Raw genomic sequence first — 21,347 nt, forward strand, 5'->3', positions numbered from 1 at the left:
AGCCAGAAGCCGCCGGTCACCATCATTATTAACACTTTTAATTTTTTAGTTTTGGTACATATGTAACACTGTCAGTTTTTACCTCTGAGTTTTGACATCTGAATTTAGTCAATATTTTAATTGATTTTGATATGTTGTAGATTTTTTTTAACCTTTATTCTTCTTTATTTTTTATTCCTGGTAACAATTTACAATAGGGTACATAGAATTAACTATTGTAATAAATCTATTCTTATTTACTGAATTTAACTTATGTTTATTACTGTCATAAGTTCAGTTATTCATGACCCTTATTGTAAAATGTTACTTTTGTCCTGCTTAACTATTTTTTTTCTTTCATAACTACTGTATTCTTAGTTCTACTAATTTACTAATGTCTACTAATATTTATTATTTTTTTATGTTTTTCTTTCAAATTGAGAAAACATGGAAAACTGGTGAACCTTCCCAGGAGTGACCGGCCGACCGACTAAAATTACTCTAAAAGGGCATGAAGAACTCATCCAGGAGATCCCAAAAGAACCCAGAACAGCATTAAAAGAACTGCAGGTCTCACTCGCCTCAGTTAAGATCAGTGTTAATGACTCAATAATGGTTTTATTTTTATTTAATATTGCACTTAATTTGCAGCAGTGTTGGGGATTTGTTCTAATTTTAAAACTTTCTTTGAAATTCAATGAAAAAATAAAAGATATCCAAACACTGTGCCCAAAAATTTTAGCCAGATGCCGCTGGTCACCATCATTATTAATATTTCTATTGTTTATTTCTGGTACACATGTAACACTGTTCATTTTAAACTCTTAAAATCTCGATTTAGTCCATTTTTTATTATTTTGATATGTTTTAGATTTTTTTCTTTATTCTTTATTCCTGGTAACACTTTACAATTAGGGTACATATAATTAACTATTGTAATAAATGCATTATTATTTACAGAATTATTGAGCATTAACACTAATTTAGCAATGCTTACCAATGTCTCAATTAGTGTCAATTAATAATTAGTTGAGACATTACTTTTACCAGCAACTTAACTTATGTTTATTACTTTTGTAAGTACTGTTATTCATGACCCTTATTGTAAAATGTTACTTTTTTCCCCTGTTTAACTGTTTTTAGCTGTCATAACTACTGTTTTTTTAGTTCTATATGTCTACTAATATTTATTTATTATTCATGTATTTCTGTCAATTTAAGAAAACATGGAACACTGGTGAACCTTCCCAGGAGTGACCGGCCGACCGAAATTACTACAAAAGGGCATGAACAACTCATCCAAGAGGTCACTAAAGAACCCAAAACATCATCTAAAGAACTGCACAAATCACTCACATCAGTTAGGGTCCAAAAATTAACCTGAAAAAGTATTCTGCAACTGCAAACCTAACAAGACATGACCATGGTCCACCAAAACTGACAGATCGAGCAAGAAAAGCACTGATCAGAGAAGCAGCAGCCAAGAGACCCATGATCACTCTAGATGAGCTGCAGAGATCCACAGATCAACTATAAGTCATGCACTCCACAAATCTAGCCTTTATGGATGAGCAAAAAGAAGAACATGAGACATAGTGAAGTAATGTTTGCAGTTTGTCAGGTGAAACGAAAGTCTATGTCACTATCACCCTGAATAGTGAGAACTATTCTTACTGTCAAACATGGTGGTGGCAGCATCATGCTGTAGAGATGATTCTCTTGTTGGAGGCTGAAAAATACTTGCAAATGTCTTGGAAGGAGATTCACCTTCCGGCAAGACGATGACCCTAAACGTACAGTGGTTGCAAGGTAACAAAATGTGAACAATTTCAAGGGCTATGAATAGTTTAAAATTTTATATTTATATATAATTACTGGTGATCAAAGCACTGTACAGCTAAACACTCCTTACATATAATAGCATACAGTACCGTGCAAAAGTTTTAGGCACCAAAGCAAATGACACTAATCCATTTATCTCAGCAATATGAGTGTTTTTACCTAAAAGAAAGCACCACATATGATTTAAACAGATGCAAATAAACATAAATACAGTAAAACGCAACAAAAAATTCTCATTTTTAACTATAATTATGTTTTTATATCCTGTGAGCCGAGCTGAAAAACTAAGTGTAACTTTGTTCCAGATTTCTCCTGGATGCTCCTCCTCAGTCAGCATGTGTATATTATTATGTTCAGTTCCGTCAGCAGCTCACCTGATTTACCACATTAACCAATTTATCAATTTACCAAACCAGGTGTTGATTAATATGATGAGAACTAGAAATAAATAACTCTATTAAACTCAGATTAAGAGGAGGAGAGATTAGGAGATGATGTTTTAAGGAAAACTTTTTAGCTTTTTGTAAAATTGCTGTTTTTGTATTTATTGTAATGCTAGTTTAAGTTTTACTGAGATAATAAACTTACTTACTTACTTACTGCACAGATAAGAAGCTTTTTCTTTACTGAAATTCCCACAGGTGCTGTAAATCTGTATATCATTGCTGTCCAATGAAAAACACTTATCTCCAAAACAGCAACTTTACAGGAGGGAGAAAAAACCTTGTGAAGTTTCAATGGAAGTCAATGTAAAACTAGTTTATTTCAGGTCATTTTGAAGAGTTTCTATTGGTCCGTTCATCAAGAAATTTTGGCACAGTGTAAGGGACAGTTGGTCTGTTCACACTGCAAAAAAATCCATTGGCAAAAACTAGACAAAATATATGCAAATTAAGACAAATATATGTATATTAAGCAAAAAAAATCAGCCAGTGGGGTAAGCTAAATTTTCTTAGTAAGATTTCTTACAAAAATCAATGGCAAAGTTTCAAAATGAGTGAAGTATCACCTAAATCAAGCTAAAAGTCACTGTTTTTATACACAACAATGAGAATAACTTGATTGCTGCTTGATTGTGCTTTTTGATTTTGAGTTAAAATGACTTAAAATAAGGTACAAATTCCAAGTAAGAATGATTAAGATAATTATCCCTAAAATACTCAAAATAATCTAACACTTACACACAATGCTTAGTAAGACAAAAAGTGATAACACTTTACACTTTAAGTGTTGACTAACTAACATGAATTAATGCATTAGTTACCATGAATAAAACATGAGGTAATACATTATTAACAATGCGTAGGTATAGTTAGTTAAACACGGAACTACAGCATTAATTAATGTTACTTTCACATTAACTAACATTAGAAGTAAAGCATTTGTTAAGATGAATAATAAATCATATACTTTATTATCGTATACTTTACTAATGTTAGATAAACAAGTAACAACTGCATTAGTTAATCTTCTTGTCATTTGCTTGTGTACTGCAGTTATGTATTTAGTAATCGTTATATATTTATATTTAAGTAAATATTAGTTTGAATGGTGCTTTAGGTTCATTTCATCATATATATGATGAAATGAACCGTAAGCATATATATATATATATATATACATATATATATATACATATATATATTAAACATTACTAAGCACTTATACAGCTCTGTTCAGTAAAATACTGTAAATATACCTGATATAAAGTGAAAGTAAAATAATTCTAATCCATGTAGAGATAAATTTACAACAGTAAAAATGTAAAATATATATTATATTAGTTGACTGACATTAGTAATAAAAAAAACAAGTAACTGCATAACCACTGCATTAGTGTTGTCACAAATATAGCCAAATATATTTATTACTAATATTTAATTAATAAATATTTAACCATGACTGTATGCATAGCTGCAGCATATAAGTAAATGATAAGAAGTGCAGTTGTTACCTGTTTACTGAACATTAGTTAATATAATTAATGAAGTGTTTTATGATTTATTGTTCATCTTAATAAATGCTTTACTTCTAATGTTAGTTAATGTGAAAGTAGCATTAATTAATGCTGTAGTTCCGTGTTTAACTAACATTACCTAAGCATTGTTAATAATGTATTACCTCATGTCTTATTCATGATAACTAATACATTAACCCTTGTGTGGTGTTCATTGGTTTTCATTTTTCATCAAATGATACAAAAAAAAAATATTTTTTCTAACTCAAACTCATTGGCATTGGCTCATTTTTTGTGAGAAACATATATCAAAACACATGTTCGATAAACACACACTGTACACCCCCCCCCCCCCCCCCCCTACACACATTTATATTACATACAGTATGTTTGGCCAGGGGCTAATAAACATTGCTTCATTTGAAAATTTGAAACTAAACAAATGTTCTACTCATATCTTGAGTTTAATTCATTTTCTTTTACATTTTATTAAAAAACTAATAAAAAAAGAGTAGCACTTTTTAAAAGAAATGTAACATAAGAAAGGTAAAGGGTAAATATTAACCATGTAAGCTGTTTATATTGCTTGCAGTTTAGGTGAAGCGAGCATGTGTAAAGCATTTTAATGTAGAATTGCTTAATTTTGCTCAATTAAATACAAATAACAAAGTAAACGAGTAACAAAAATATGAACACCACACAAGGGTTAATATTAAATAAATGTTAGTTAGTCAACACTGTAAAAATTTACAAAATGTAAAATGTTACCCAAAAAGTCTTATCAGAGAAGAAAATAAGATTTATTGCCTTAAATTTAGAAAATTTCACTTGCTAAGATTTCGTTTTTTGCAGTGCAAATTATGTAGTAATTTAAAAATCGACAACAATGGAGAAAAGTGTTCTTCATAAGGACAGAGACGATTTGTATGTATAATTCTGTGCAGAACTGAAGCACAGTTCCTGTAAATATTCTACAGTAATAATTACTGCAGCTCTTTAAAAACAGCAGGTTGGGTGTTGATTAATTTGTACAGAATCGCTTTTACAGGGATTAAATTAAACGCAGTGCATGTTTTAATTGATATCTACAGTAAACGCATAAACATTCACATTAATCTGGAGCAGACAGAGCTCTTAAACGCTCTTCATGTTTGAAAGGGTTACAGGCTGCAAATTATTAACCGGCTTAATATCCGCCGTCGTAAACACGCCGCTCGCGGTCGCTTCCAGCGTCTGCGGTTAATTTGGCGCCTCCTGCTCTTATACACTTCTGCTTATACAACACATCCAAACGCAGGAAAACAGAGGAGAAGAGGAGAAGATAACAGACTGGAGAAGAACATCCTCCATCCTCTTCTCTACGTTCACTTCTTTACAAGATAAACTTTCTAATTACGCTGAACCAAACTGAAACGGAGGTGGGAGGGGCTGCAAATTCAGTTTAAATCCAGTTTATGTTGCCGAGTGTTTACAGGAAGTGGCGTGGACATGTGCACACTAAGAAAAGTAAGTACAGATTTGTACTTAAAAGAGTATAAAGCTTGTCGCTGGGAATGTACCTCATATACAGGTACAAAAAAAGGACTTTCAGTGAAAGTCCTTTTTTGTACTAATTTTTTATGATTATAATCATTATTATCAACTAAATACGTGTCAAGAACGTGATGATCCAAAATTGTCTGGCTTTCACATAAAACAATGTGCAATTTAAATATATATTGTACATATATTAATACAATGATACAGTACACTGAATACTGTAGCTTTTAGCTGGTTAAATGGTACAAATTTGTACTTATTGCTGTTAGAAATTACGGTAACACTTTCTATGAATGTCATCTCCATTAGACTCTATAACCACATTCATAACATATTATAATGCATTCATAAGGCATTATAAACATGGCTATAAATATTTATAAAAATGCATAACCCATTATAGCCATGTTTATTAAGCATTATAACTTGTGATCATAATACATTATAAGTTGTGTTTATAATATATATGTTAAAATAGTATATATCTATCGTTAATAATATAGTCCCACAATGAAAGTCTGGCACTTTACTTAGAGCGCACAAAGACCTGTTATAATACATTATAATTGACTATAACTAATATTATATTCAAGACAAGAATAATTTATCAGTGTGTTTATAAGTTGGAAGCTTTTTTAGTCATAATACAGTCTGTAAGCTGGGACTGAGTTTCTTGGTATTGATGTATAACATGTTATAAACACAGCTATTAATGCATTATGATCACAGTTCATGATGCATAATACACATGGCTATGATGAATTATACATTTTATACATATGTATAGCCATGTTTATAATGCCTTATGAATGCATTATAATGTGTTATGAGTATGTTTATAGAGTCTTATAGATATGACATTCATAGAAAGTGTTACTGAAATTATTTTGTACTTCAGAGGGAACAAATCTGACCCTGTAAAGATCAATATTATACCTTTGAGGGGACAATTATGAAGAAAGTACCTTTAAGTACAAAAAAGTACTCATATCGTACCTCTGTTTTTAAGAGTGTGGAATGTGCATTTTTACATATTTTGTTTTGTTTGACTTTCAGTTAACAGCTGTGCTGAACTCATGAAGAGTTACTGTAATTACTTGCCCTGATGTTGTACTTAAAAATATCTACGTATGCTTTAAATATACTAACTGATTTATGTACTTACTTAAAATATATTAAATGTACATTCATATTATTTAAATATTTTAAAAAGTACAATATAGTGTATTTTTAAAAAATATATAGAGACTACAATGAAGTACACTTTTAGTTTAATGTAATTTAATATACTTCTAAAATACTTTTTTCCAAATATACGTTTGTACATTTTTAGCAAAGTGTGTTAAAAACAACTGTTACAGTAGTTCACTTAAAGTATCATGTAACTTTTTTAGAAACTAAATGAAATTACTTCTACTAATTAAAAAAATTGTAGGCTAAAATTGTAGAACAATATATCAAAACATATATTTTTGTACTCAACTAAGTATATACTAAAAGTGTTATACTTACAAAAGACAGGAACAAGAAGAGTATTTGTACTCTAATGTAAATAGATATATTTACACACACACATATATTTAACATCAATTCTTAGTACACATTTCTAATATACCTGGTGTATAATAAATAGCAGGGGTTATGTGACGCCAGGTAGAGAGGAGTGACGCGAGCCGAGTTAAAAATACAGACAGGTTTATTAGCAGGAAGGCTAACAGGTTCTGCTAACAGAATAACCAGGCAAACAATGATCTCACCGATAACCAGAGACGTAGTCAAAAATACAGTCCGAGTTCGAAACCGAGAAACAGTCCCACCATACAACAAATCCAATAAGGGCAAAACAAAACACATAAACCGATAATCCGAAAACAGGGTCGTAACGAGAAGGCAAAAACATTAATCAGGAAAACGCTTAGTACGCAACATGAGTCGGCAATACCTCGCGGAGTTTGTTTACAAACGGATGCCTTAAATACAGGATCTAGATAAGAATGAACCGGAAGTAATTTAGAAAACAGGTGAATCAGAGCGTCGAAGCGTAACGCGATTGGGTGAAGGTGAAAGGTTATTATTGATGTCATAATCAGGGGAATTCTGGGAAATGGAGTCCGGTAGTGTGGAAGGAGAACCAGGCTGCGTGACAGGTGTCGCCTGGCCTGGGCTTCCGGGGCTTTAGCCCCGAATACATTTCCAGTAGCCCTGAATCGTTTCACTCAGCTCAGCTGTATTAATAATGAGAAGACAGGCCGCTGTCCGTGTGTGTATAGAAAATCTCCTAACGCTAATCACGGAGCCAGTTCAAGGAGAAAGTTCCGCCTTTCAGGAGAAACGGCCAGTCAGCTTGCTGGTTTTGTGGCATTCAGTGGGCACAAAAGTGGCACTCAATCACTTTTTCTCCACAAGAAAGGCAGCCACTTTCGCTTTTTTGACACTCTAGACGGCACTAGATTAAATTATGCTTTAATTTTTCAGCCATGTGAGCACCAAAGGGAGCGGCGGTTGCCCCCTCTGCCACCCCATTGATTCAGACACAGAGAATGCCACAGCTGTTAGTACCCGTGCAGAGCGGGGCGTGAGGGCATCAGCGTGGCCGAGCAGCTCAGATATTCCTTTCAGTTGAAGCAGCCGGGTAGTTCCACCACGCCTCGACCCAAAAAACACACCATAAAATCAGCCATTCCCTCTGTACTGCCGCCGCGCCGGCTCATGGCTCCCGGCACCCGGCACCACACTGAAACTCCTTATCAAAGTTCAAACTGCAGAGAGACTGAGAGTCTCCCTCACCGCCTGAATCACCTTCAGCTGCCGTATTTATCACACAAAAACACTGCCCGAGTGGCAGCTAGAGTGACGGGCAGAGGGCTGCCACAGCTGCCAGGGCTGCCGGGTGGCAGGAACAGGGTGAAACATATACGCAGTCAGTCTGGGTAACTTTACTTTACTTAAATAATTTACGTACATGATTGAAGGAAAAAGAAAGCAATTGGCTTAAAACTAAAAACTCGAGTTAATTAAACTTAAATATTAATTTAAAGGGTTTTTATAAAGTTATCTATAATCCCTGACATAATTTAAGCCTAGTTTTTTTAGACTACACAGATTTTTAAATGGAGATTTACCATTTAAATTGAGGCATTAAGGCTAGGACTCAGCTTAACCTCCGCATAGAAACCAACAATAAGTTTTTACACCTAAATTTGCAAAATTTCATTTATTTATATATATTTGTTGTGCCTATATATTTGCCTGCTCTGGACTCTTTCACACAAAGACAAAGACTCCAATTCCCAGCATGCACCCATGCCAGACTTTCCTGACGTTTGTTCAAGCTCTCCCTACTTCTGATTGCTCACACCTGGACTGTTTAGTATAAATACCCCTCTTAGCTTCTTAGCTCCACGCAGAATATTAAATATTCTAGTTACCTAGCTCTTCTATGATGTGTTTCTTTTGATTGTTTGTTTGCTTGTTACGGACACATTTTTGTGTATTGTGACTATTCTTTTTGCCTTGCCCTTTTACATTCTGGATTACCCCTGTATGACCCCAATTTTGCATTCTACACTCTTGTACAGTATTTTGTTAACCACTGCTGCCTTTCTAAAAGTGACCCTGCCTGTCTCTAACTACTCCTGTAAGACTTGTTCCCTTGATAATATGTATATATATATATATTTTTTATTGGTATCTGTGAGTGTCTGTCCTTAGTTGAATTTTACAGTCAGGTAAAAAAAAACTGGCTTGTACATTTTTACACTGAGTAGACCTAATGTATTTGAGGTCAAACAAACTGTGTTATTAGTAGCAGTAGTTTTGACTTATTAATGCATTTACTATCACTTTCTCTTCTAGAGTATGTATCGTCGCTGTCCTATAAAAAATACTTATCTCCATTTTTGTCGATTTTTAGTTTACTACATAATTTGAAAAGACAAACAGTCCCTCACACTGGTCCAAAATTTCTTGATTAACGAACCAATAGAAATACAAAAATTACCTGAAATAAACTCTTTCTACATTGACTTTCATTGAACGTTTACAAGGTTTTTTCTCTCCTGTAAAGTTGCTGTTTTAGAGATAAGTGTTTTTTATTGGACAGCAACGGTATATATATATATATATATATATATATATATATATAAAATAAGTGATTATTAATTTATCTTTATTTATTTATTTATTATTTTTATTTTAATGTTTTATATTTTCAATCCTGTTCTTAGTTCTATTATTTATTTAATCACTTCTTATCATTTTTAACATTTTACTTTACTTTTACTATTATCTGTTCATTTATTTTATATTTTATACATTTCTTACTTTTTATGTGTCAAATTTGTTTATGATATTTCCGAATTTTCTGTTTTACATATATATTTTTTTATAAAATGTTGATTTAAAATTAGTACTTCTTTTATTTTATTTTATGTTTTTACTATTTTATTTCTTATTATTTCTAAACTATTATTAAATGTGTTCAATCCCTTTGATGCTGCAAATGCGTTGACTGATTGATTGATCAATTTCTCAATGAGCCCCACACTACCTGTTTCTCATGATTTATTTAATGCACCTTTTTGTTTATATGTACTTTATTTATTAATTAATCTGTTTATTTGTGCTACACAGCATATTTTCTGTATTATAGCAGCAAATAACACTGGCTTTCCTGGTGAAATGGCAGCATTTGTTCTGCTGTGGCTCTCTGGGAAGGTTTTGATCTTGCAGTAGTGAGTGATGCATATGAATAGGGATAGTAATCTAGTTGGGCTCCATTCATTTTAATGGAAGAGAAATGACCATCAAAGCCGAGTGAATTCAGCGGTGTGTTGAGGGACACGGTGAAATAACCACTGCATCAGAGCCGAGCCGCAGAAGAGCTGAGGAGACGGCTCTGTCAGAAACCCAGAAAAACACTGGACGACACGCCGGACACAACGCTTTGAAGTTCACCCTGAATTCAGAAACAAAATACAATATATTTATATATATATATATATATTGAATATATATATTTATACCAAATTGAAAACCTCTGGAATATAATCAAGAGGAAGATGGATGATCACAAACCATCAAACCACCAAACTGAACTGCTTGAATCTCTGCACCAGGAGTAAAGCAGCATAAAGTTATCCAAAAGCAGTGTGTAAGACTGGTGGAGGAGAACATGATGCCAAGATTAAACTGTGAATAAAAACCAACCAGGGTTATTCCACCAAATATTGATTATTTCTGAACTCTTAAAACTTTATGAATATGAACTTATGAAGGTCTGAAAGCTCTGCATCTTTTTTTTCAGCCATTTCTCTTTTCCTGCAAATAAAGGCTCTAAATGACGATATTTGTTGTCTGTAGTTTATCAAATCAAACAACAATGTTCATTTTACTCAAACAAATTCTGTACGTATGTCAGGTCTTTTGTCTGTCTGGTTCTCATGTCTGTGTTATTCTCAGGTCTTGTTTCTTTCCCAGTGTTTTTCCACTCACCTGTGTTCATTTTTAGCTCCGCCCCTTCGTCCCAGGTGTTTCCTGTTTCCTGTGTGTGTGCACCTCTATTTAAGGTCCGTGTTCCATTTCCCCGGGGTCGATCCTTGTATGTTTATCATCTGTCAGAGCTCCATGTTTTCCCAAGTTTCCTCAGTCCAGTTTTTCGGTAAATCCCTGTTTATTTGGTATTTGTGTTTGTTAATAAATCCCTTTTTTGTTTGCATTTGCGTCCGCCTCCTCCCTGCACCCCAAACCTGACAATCAGAGAAACTGATTTTCTTCTTAAAATGAATAAGTCTGATAGTTTTGTTTTATTTATTTGATTTGGTTCTTCTCCTCTACTTTTAGGACTTTTAAGAAAATGTGATGAAATCTTAGATCAAATTCATGCAAAAATACGTTTAAAAATCTCTAATTAGTTCACAAACTTTCTCAGAGAATCAGAGAATCACAGTAGTTTCTCTGCAAACATAAAAAGCGATGAGCACTGCGAGCGACACTGATATAAAGGCTGCTGAATTGCAAAACAGATCTATCTGCTAATACTTTGATGTCAAGTAAAGAGGAGCCTAATAGACTGCATGTGAGCCTCGTCTTCATCGATATCTCCGAAAAGGAGATAACAAGCACAGCTTGTCTAGTCGGGATTCCATTTGGCGCATAAAATCTCTCTTTCAGAGGTTTATTGATGGATCTTACCACATGCTATATTTTAAACATGAATTATAAAAAGGCTTGAGGAAAACGTCTCCCCCACAGTTTAATCTTACCTCCCCATTAAGAATTTATTAATGGGATAAAACTAGCAGCAAAAAATACACCTTCGGTATCCTCCCGGTGTTTTATGCATGAGCCACAGGGCTGTAAAAGCTGATGATAGCCACCGGGGACTCTCGGATAACCGGCGGCGGCCGCGGGCCGACAGCCTCCCTGAAAGGCTCCGTCTCCGGTCGGGAATAAACACGGGCAGGAAACAGTCAAGTCACTGCGACAGCTGTGTTTGTTCATGGCGTAAGCCTGTGCAAGATGTTGCGCAGGAGCCTGGCACACATTCTCAAACACACAGCACCGAGCCTGCACAGCCCTGCACAGCCCTGCATGCTGCACCGCGCTTTACAACATTATTTAGACCTTAATCAGGTGAGATACATCCAGAAGAATGCACTGATACGATTCATTTAATTATATATTACATTTTACATGTGAAGCGCATTTGACCTGGTAACTTTTAATTAATTATCATATGCAACAGAGAAAACTCTTGCTCTTCCATTCCTCGGGAAGTCCTGATGAGTGCCAGTTTCACCATTACATCTACGTTTTTATGTTTTTTGCAGTAGCTGCACTTAGATAGATAGATAGATAGATAGATAGATAGATAGATAGATAGATAGATAGATAGATAGATAGATAGATAGATACAGTATATACAAGGGCATATAGATACAAACAATACAAAAAACTATACAAATACATACTTTCAACATTTCCTTTACTTAGTTGAGTAGTTCTTGCTTCTCATAATCTGTATTATTAGAACATTATTCAAATATTCACTATTCACTGTATACCTGTAACTCTACCTCTTCACTACTTTACTTTAACTGATGATCTCAAACACTTTATTAAGAGACAAGAAATTCAAGTAATTAACTCTTGATGAGTTCAGCACAGCTGTTAACTGAAAGCTTGAATTCCAGGTGACTCTACCTCATAAATCTGACTGAGAAAATCCAGCCAAAATCTAAGCAAGAGATGCTACTTTGAAGAATCTAAGATATAAAAAAAGGTATGTCCAAACTTTTGACTGGTACTGTATTAGACTTCAGAAAACACCAAAATCACATTCATTTTGTACATCAGTTCAAATAATGGCACATTGTTGCTGTCCAATAAAAAAAGGTATCACCCATTTTTATTTTTATTTTTTTGTCGATTCCTACATAATTTTAACACATAAACTGTCTGTTGTGTCAATTCTTCTTAATGATTGAACCAAAAGAAATTCTAAAAAACTCTAAATTAGCTTTTTTTTGTTTTACATTGACCTTCATTGAAAGTTAAGAAGAGTTTTTTTCTTTCTTTCTCTCTCTCTCTCTCTCTCTCTCTCTCTCTCTCTCTCTTGTAAAGTTGATGTGTTGGAGATACATCTTTTTCATTAGACAACAACAGTATGCTATAATTGCAGAATTCTAACACCTTCTGACACCCACATGTTTTTATTTTCTTGTTTCTTTCTAGAATATAACAATAAAAAATAAATAAATACAAAAATGCTTCAGTGCGTGAAGTATCGCTATTTTTCATTGTTATTGTTTTTTTATTTTTTTTATTATTATTCATTACATTTACCCATAAACCAGATAAATAAACACGACTAATTAGAGAAAACGATCTTTATCTCTACACTTAAAAGCACAGGATCTTCTGCCTGGACCTTCTGAGCTCGTGCTGGAAGAAGAAGCAGAAGAGGAGGAGGAACAGGACGCTAGGTGTCACCCTTGTGACTTTAAAAGCGGTTTGCCCTCGAAATGATCTCTGCTATGGGCGCCATATTACACGTCTCGCTCCACCTCTCTCTCTCTCTCTCTCTCTCTCTCTCTCTCCATCTCTCTCTCTCTCTCTGTTTGACAGTATACACTCCGAGGGGCGGGGCTGATAAACATTGAGATATCCAGGATGAACTCATCATCAAACAGGCGCATCTTCAATCTCTCAACTCCAGGAATTAAACCAATACTCACCAATACAGACTCCAGACTACAAGAACACACCTGAAGAAGGTACCTGCGCTCTGATTGGCTCGCTCTCTTCCTTTCATGCACCACTTGATCACCATACATACCTTCAGGCTGCTCCAAGTGTGGCAAAGAGGTCAGTAGAAGCACGAGAGAGAGGATAAACATCTATAAATATCTCCTGAGAGGAGGAACACGTCATTTCTTTTTTTTCTAAAGGCTACTGAATGCATAAATAGAAGCACCAAACAGAAAACTGGCTTTAATAAACATGGTAAGATAAAAAAAAGATAAGATAAGATAATATAAGATAGATATAAATGTCCAAAGAGGAGGGACTCGTCATTTCTTGGTTTTCTAAAGGCTTCTGAATGAATAAACAGAAGCAACAAATAGAAAAATGGCTTTGATAAACATAGTAAGATAAGATAAGATAAGATAAGATAAGATAAGATAGGATAAGATAAGATAGGATAAGATAGGATAAGATAAGATAAGATAAGATCAGATGAGATAAGATCAGATAAGACTGCACCACATTTTGAATGGAGACTAGGCCTAATCCCTCTCTGGGAAATCATGTCAAATTTACGAGATCAAAAAATGTCAGTAAAAGCTTCCAAGGTGGACTTCCAAGATAGGCAGTATAAGATATTTAATAATAATAACAATATACATTTTGTGCATCAGTTCTAATGGTATAATTGACCAAATTACACCCAATTGTTGTTTTTATAGAACAAAAAAAATATGTGTATGCTTTTAATTTCTTGCAATATGTAATTTCTTGGTTTTCTAATGACTACTGAATAAATAAACAGAAGCACCAAACAGAAAATTGGCTTTAAGATAAAATAAGATAAGATAAGATAAGATAAGATAAGATAAGATAAGATAAGATAAGATTTTGACGTGGCCTAATCCCTGTCTGCGAAACCCAACCCAACGCAAGATAAAATAGGATTATATAATATGAGATATGAGATAAGATAATTCTGTATTAATCCACAGTGGGAATATTTGCAGTATTAGAATAGGACATAAGACATGGCTTGTCAGAAAATATACAGTAAATATATCTAAATATAATAAGACTAGTCATCGACTATATTTGCCTTTTAATGGGAAATCTCTATTTAAAATGCTGTGTAGTCCAAGACTATGACCTATGACCCTGTGGGTTGGTTTCCCAGACAAGGATTAAGCCTAGTCCTAGACTATGTCTATATGTTTTAATGGGGAATTTCCATACAAAGGTCTTAATCTCTATATGGGAAACCAACTTTAAAACCCAAACATACAATAGATAGATAGATAGAAAGAAAATTTTACCCACCAAAATATAATTGTTTGAAAATATATTTTTATCATTACAAAAGCAAACAATGAATGACGTTTTTAATTTTAAAATTAAAAGTACCGCATGTTAGACAGAATTATATTGCCTTAAATTGCCTTATTCACGTATAAAACATTTCCATCCCAACCCATTTTCATCCCATCCATCCATCCATTCTTTCACTCAGCCTAGCCATGCATCAGAAGCTGTAGTCACGTGATCCCGCTCTCTCAGCTCGAGCCAGTTAGGAGGAGATAGCCTACCTAGAAAGCTTGCTAAACAACTCTCTTAAAGCGTCCCGCGAGACAAATCAGCAGGGCTGAAATGGACTCACGCAGACTGTATGTCTCTATGCGCGCGCGCACGTGTTTTCTCTGGGTTAATACCAAATGATAAGAAGAAAAAGAAGAAGAAGAATAAAGGAGGAGTGCTGAGTGGGTGGGTTAGGTTACATTGCAGAGGTTAATAGAAATAAACTGCTTGGTAATCCAGTAGACCAGTTTAGATATATTGACTAGCATGGGATATGTTTTATGTATTTGTTCGAGTTTAATTTAGATGCATGATGTGATCACCTGAACAGGATGGGAAACCATGCAGTTTGACCAGGTTTGACCTTGAACATGACCATGATCAGAATGCTTGATTAGCATCACAAGCTAAATCAATTTGGTGAAATTGGAAAGATTAGCAAGACTAGCAAGACTAAATCAAATTGAACTTGATTGAACCAGCTTGATTACGCTGATCACCTTTGTTTAGCTAACTAGCAAACTTAGCTAACCAACTAGTTTACCAGTATATAGAGTATGTTGGCATTTGGAAAAGCATTTGGATGATCATCAATTCAATTCTCAATTACCTTTCAACTCCAGGTTCAAGTCCAGGTTATACAATTTGCAACCAAATACAAGCTAAAACAGTAATACTATATCTATCTGTGGTCGAAATACTACGGAATTCCTCTGCATTATATTGATTTTTTGCATTAAATTAGTTTTAGTTTCAGGATAAAATCGAATTTAACATATTCTCATATTCTATTCGACCATTCGACACCAAATCTGCTCCACTGCACAGCAACATGTAGCCCAACCTGTGTGCTATATTTGGTCCCTCACAAGAAATCATAAATTCTACCGGGCGCGCTTGCACGCTCGAACGCAAGCTTGTATGCTGTATGCGTGTATGGTTAACGTTATTTGCTGGTAATGTCAAGTGTCTACCGTGTTTCTTTCCTCCCCTAAACCCGTTTTCCAACCTGTTTCCATTCAGCCATGGTTAACAAAATATATACATATATATTTTTTATTACTTTTTTCCGACGTGACATGTTTAAATTTAGCGATTAATCGCTTTTTTATTATCTATTAATAATGAAGCTGTTCTGAATTCTGAAGCATATTCCCCCAAAAAATAAAAGCCAAAGCCGCTCCTCCGCGCGACCCTCTCCTCGCGCCGCTCCATCAACACTGACCGACTTAGTTTCGTACCCTGCCCGTAGCTCCGCCCACCAGCAGATCAGCATCTCCGCCGTGACCTCTGATTGGTTGAGCCGGACTGCGGGTCCCGAGACTGAGCGCGAGCCGCGCAGCTTCTTCTTCTCAGCCAGTCCGCGCTGGAGCCGCGTGAGAGGCGCTGCGTTTGGAGAGAGACTGCGGAGAAACTGGAAACTACGCAAAACTGGAATATTTTCGCTAAAAAAAAAACAAACCAAAAAAATCTGGAACGCGTGCGTGCTTTTTTCTTCATTTTAAGAAGAGCTTCTTCTGCACGCACGAGAGCAAGACTGAGCCAGACTGAGATCTCCTCAAGTTATTTCTATTTTATCTAATCTGGACTGGATTGGATTTTGCATTGGATTGCTGTGGACTGTTATCAGAGAACTAACTGCCTCGCGCGCCTCTGGACACTGAAAAAAGGCTTGCGTGGAAAAGCCTCGTCAACAACGCCGTGTGGATTTTTACATTTCATTTATTGGAGGAGCATTGTCGTGAAGTGGAGCGAGCGAGCGCGTGCCTGCATGCATGCATGCATGCTACAATTACACAATACATTCATTCAAGACAAGACTGGCTGGCTGGCTCGTGCAACAGTAGCAGCAACAGAAAAAGGAGAAGAAGCAGCAGCAACAGCAGCAGGAGCGACGCCGGGAACATCATCACTTTTGCACGCGCGCGGGTTGCGGCTCATCTCTATCTGTTTTTCCTCTTTGGTTTATCTTCTTGATCTGGATTCTGTATTGCTTCTTTTAACGGATTGTGCCCTGGTTGGCTAATCACGGACTGATAACGTTAACGATAATGATATTGATGAGGATGAGATTGAGGATGAAGATGAGAGGCGTCTTCCCGTGAGCGCGCGCTCTGTGGTGGACTGTGGATCGGACACTGGGTTGGACGCTCAGGATTTTTTTCTTTGCGCTTCTGGATAAAATGAAAATAAAAAGATAAAAATAAAAGCAAGCCAGTTCCAGTTCGTGGGAAACTAAACGGGAGGATGGTACATAACGTTACATACATATGAGGTGATGAAGAGAGCGATCAGTAACGTTACTGGATCGGAACATTTTTCTAATTGTTTTATTTCTTATTTTTAATTCATAGGAAAGGAAAGATTCGGATTCATTCAAACTTATTGATCTGCTCGTGCTTCGTGCTCCGTGCGTCGTGTTTTTAGCTCATTTAGCTTTTGCTCGGTTCGGTTCGCAGCGGTTCGGGGCGGATGTTCTGATAGTAGTAGTAATAATAATAATAATAATAATAATAATAATAATAATAATAATAATAATAATGGGCTACAGTGTTGCTCGTGCTGTGCTGCTGCTTATTCCTCCGGAGCTCCACGAGCTTGCGTGAACCTTTTTTACGTGTTTTTACGTGTTTTTATTTTTTTCATTTTTCGTTTGCGATGCGTTTGAATTCTTAGTTTTCTTATCTTTATCTTTAGTGATTTTTATGATGGCATTTTCTGCGTGATTTTATTTAATTATTTGCAAAAAATGAAGTGAGTAGAAGTTCCCCCATCCCTCACACACTTTTTTTCTTTTATTGTTTTTCTTTTCTCTTTTGATTTTTTTTTTATTTTTTTTCTCTCTCTAAGGATATTTCACCACCTATTGGCACCATTGGGACGGAATGAGCAGCGGAATGATCTGCTGCGTCTATTATTACTACCGGGATGCGTGAATTCTGTGTCTGGAGCTTAACCCACTAACCGATCGCGAGCGTTGGCAAGAAGCATCAACAGGTCGTTTTTTTTTTCGTTTTTCTATCATCCTACCCCCCCTTCTACACCCCACTCCCCCACCATGTATCTCGCGCACGTCCTCCTGCGCCTTCTCCTGTGCTGCACGAGCGCCAGTGCCGTCTTCAACCTCAAGTACTCCGTGGAGGAAGAGCTGCGCGCGGGCACTAAAATAGCGAACGTGACAGCCGACGCCAAGGTGGCTGGCTTTGCTTTGGGAAACCGGCAGCCGTACCTGCGCGTGATCTCTAATTCAGAACCGCGCTGGGTAAACCTGAGTCCCGCAGGGCTGCTGATAACCAAGCAGAAGATCGACCGCGATGCCGTGTGCCGCCAGACGCCCAAGTGCGTTGTCTCCCTGGAGGTCATGTCAAACTCCATGGAGATCTGCGTGATCAAGATTGAGATCATTGACGTGAATGACAATGCACCACGCTTTCCCGCCCCGCGAATTGACCTGGAGATCTCTGAGAATGCTGCACCTGGCACACGCTACCCTCTGGAGAGTGCCAGCGACCCAGATGCAGGAAGCAATGGCGTCCAGACCTACACCATCACCCCCAACGACATCTTCGGACTGGAGATCAAGACTAGGGGTGATGGGTCCAAGATTGCCGAGCTTGTCGTGGAGAAAATGCTGGACCGAGAAAGTCAGTCGCACTACACCTTCGAGATTACAGCCGAGGATGGAGGCGACCCACCCAAGACTGGCACAGTGCAGCTCAATGTCAAGGTGCTGGACTCCAACGACAACAACCCGGTGTTCGACGAGCCTGTGTACACTGTGAACGTGATGGAGAACGCCCCAATGAACACCCTCGTCATCGACTTGAACGCCACAGACCCTGATGAGGGAACGAACGGTGAGGTTGTGTACTCCTTCATTAACTTTGTGTCCAACCTCACCAAGCAGATGTTTAAGATTGACCCCAAGACTGGCGTCATCACGGTCAACGGCATGCTGGACCACGAGGAACTGCGTGTGCATGAAATCGACGTACAGGCCAAGGATCTTGGGCCCAACTCAATCCCCGCACACTGCAAGGTGATCGTAAATGTGGTGGACGTGAACGACAACGCCCCTGAGATCAAACTGCTGTCTGAGAACAGCGAGATGGTGGAAGTGAGCGAGAACGCTCCCCTGGGCTACGTCATTGCACTGGTACGTGTGTCAGACAGTGACTCTGGCGCCAATGGGAAAGTGCAGTGCAGGCTTCAGGGTAATGTACCCTTCCGCCTGAATGAGTTTGAGAGCTTTTCCACCCTGCTGGTGGATGGGCGCCTGGACAGGGAGCAAAGGGACACGTACAACCTGACCATCGTCGCAGAGGACAGCGGCTACCCACCTTTGCGTAGCTCAAAGTCCTTTGCGGTGAAGGTGACGGACGAGAACGACAACCCACCATACTTCACCAAGCCACACTACCAAGCCATGGTGCTGGAGAACAATGTACCAGGTGCCTTCCTGCTCGCTGTGTCGGCACGTGACCCAGACTTGGGAATGAATGGCACTGTGTCTTACGAGATTGTCAAGTCTGAGGTACGTGGCATGTCTGTGGAGTCTTACGTAACAGTCAATGCCAATGGAGAGATCTATGGCGTACGTGCATTCAACCACGAGGACACCAGAACATTTGAGTTCAAGGTTTCAGCCCGTGACGGCGGTGACCCTTCGCTCAGCAGCAATGCCACGGTGCGCATTGTTGTGCTTGATGTCAATGACAACACCCCTGTCATGACTACGCCACCGCTCGTCAATGGCACTGCTGAGGTGTCCATCCCCAAGAACGCAGGCGTCGGCTACCTGGTCACGCAGATCAAGGCCGATGACTACGACGAGGGCGAAAACGGTCGCCTCACTTACTCCATCTCCGAGGGAGACATGGCCTACTTCGAGATCGACCAGATCAACGGCGAGGTGCGCACCACCAAAACCTTCGGCGAGAACGCCAAGCCCTCCTACCAGATCACAGTGGTGGCGCACGACCACGGCCAGACGTCGCTATCCGCCTCGGCTTACATCGTCATCTACCTCTCGCCTGACCTCAACACACAGGAGCAAATGGGGGCCATCAACCTGTCCCTCATCTTCATCATCGCCTTGGGGTCCATCGCTGCCATCCTCTTCGTCACCATGATCTTTGTGGCGGTCAAATGCAAACGGGATAACAAGGAAATCCGGACGTACAACTGCAGGTACCTGAGCCGTTTTTGATGTTGTGTTTCCATTGGTTGCCATGTCTATGTTTATCGTGCATACTGTGACTGCTTGCTGCTTATTATATTATATCATATTATATCATATCAGCTGTGCTTATGGCAGTGCTATGCATGTTTGATGCTTCATGGCTCTGTATCTCAGATTGCTGTTGAAAGTGATTTTTAAAGTGGTTTATCTGGTGTTACTGTGTGTAGTGTGCATGTAACTAGGTCGTACTGGGCTGCGGTCAAGCATGACTGCAGTGGCAAAATGTACCAGTACAAAAAAACAACGGAAAACAAAAAAAAAAAAAAAAGCAGAGCAGAGCAGGAAGCTGGCACACGGCTGTGTACAACTACTGTGTATATATATATTTATATATTTATTTTCAAATGATTGACATCACTGAAAATAACCTACTGCTGCTTGGTGTTAGACACTTTAAAACAACAACTTTTATATTTTATGAGACACTTAAAACACATGTCATTCCATCACATTCACATTGAAGTGATGAGAAAAAAAATATATATATATATATATATATATATATGACTGTATAGTACCTGATAGTCCCAGATGACTAAAAGCCTACAAAAAGATGATCTATAGGACTAAAATAAAAAATATAGATATTTTTGGACACTTACATAACATTAGGGCTGGGCATCACAATCATGATTGGCCCAAAAATTTACCTGATTTTGATTCAAAAGGCCACAATTCAGTTTCATTTCTGATTTGATTCAGTATTTTATTGATTCATTCAAAAATATACTTTTATCCATAATATATTATTTACTATAATATCAAGAATCAACCCAAAGAACAAAGTTTGCCCAGAATATTGTATTATAAATGTTCACATTTTAAAGATTGAACTTAAGTTTCTATGAATCAATTCATATTGAATCATTCAAATGCAGATACATATATTTTTAACCCAGTTTTGCTTATTTCTGCACTCCTAGAGGTTCTAATTTCCAATTTCCTAGAGAGAGATTACGCCTAATC

The 21,347-nt window shown here is 37.1% G+C and overlaps 1 protein-coding gene across 4 annotated transcripts in view; it reads left to right on the forward strand.

The window, feature by feature from the left end:
• Positions 1-16,502: 16,502 nt before the first annotated feature.
• Positions 16,503-21,347, forward strand: part of pcdh19 (protocadherin 19) — a 149,329-nt gene continuing 144,484 nt past the window's right edge. For all 4 annotated transcript variants that reach the window (XM_015605691.3, XM_022683648.2, XM_007248791.4 and 1 more), the window contains exon 1: positions 16,503-20,329. In XM_015605691.3, the coding sequence (XP_015461177.3) occupies positions 18,198-20,329 (2,132 nt within the window). In that variant the 5' untranslated portion in view covers positions 16,503-18,197. The remainder of the gene's footprint in view (positions 20,330-21,347) is intronic.

Source organism: Astyanax mexicanus, chromosome 10 (genome assembly GCF_023375975.1).
Source record: "Astyanax mexicanus isolate ESR-SI-001 chromosome 10, AstMex3_surface, whole genome shotgun sequence".
Taxonomy (NCBI): domain Eukaryota; kingdom Metazoa; phylum Chordata; class Actinopteri; order Characiformes; family Acestrorhamphidae; genus Astyanax; species Astyanax mexicanus.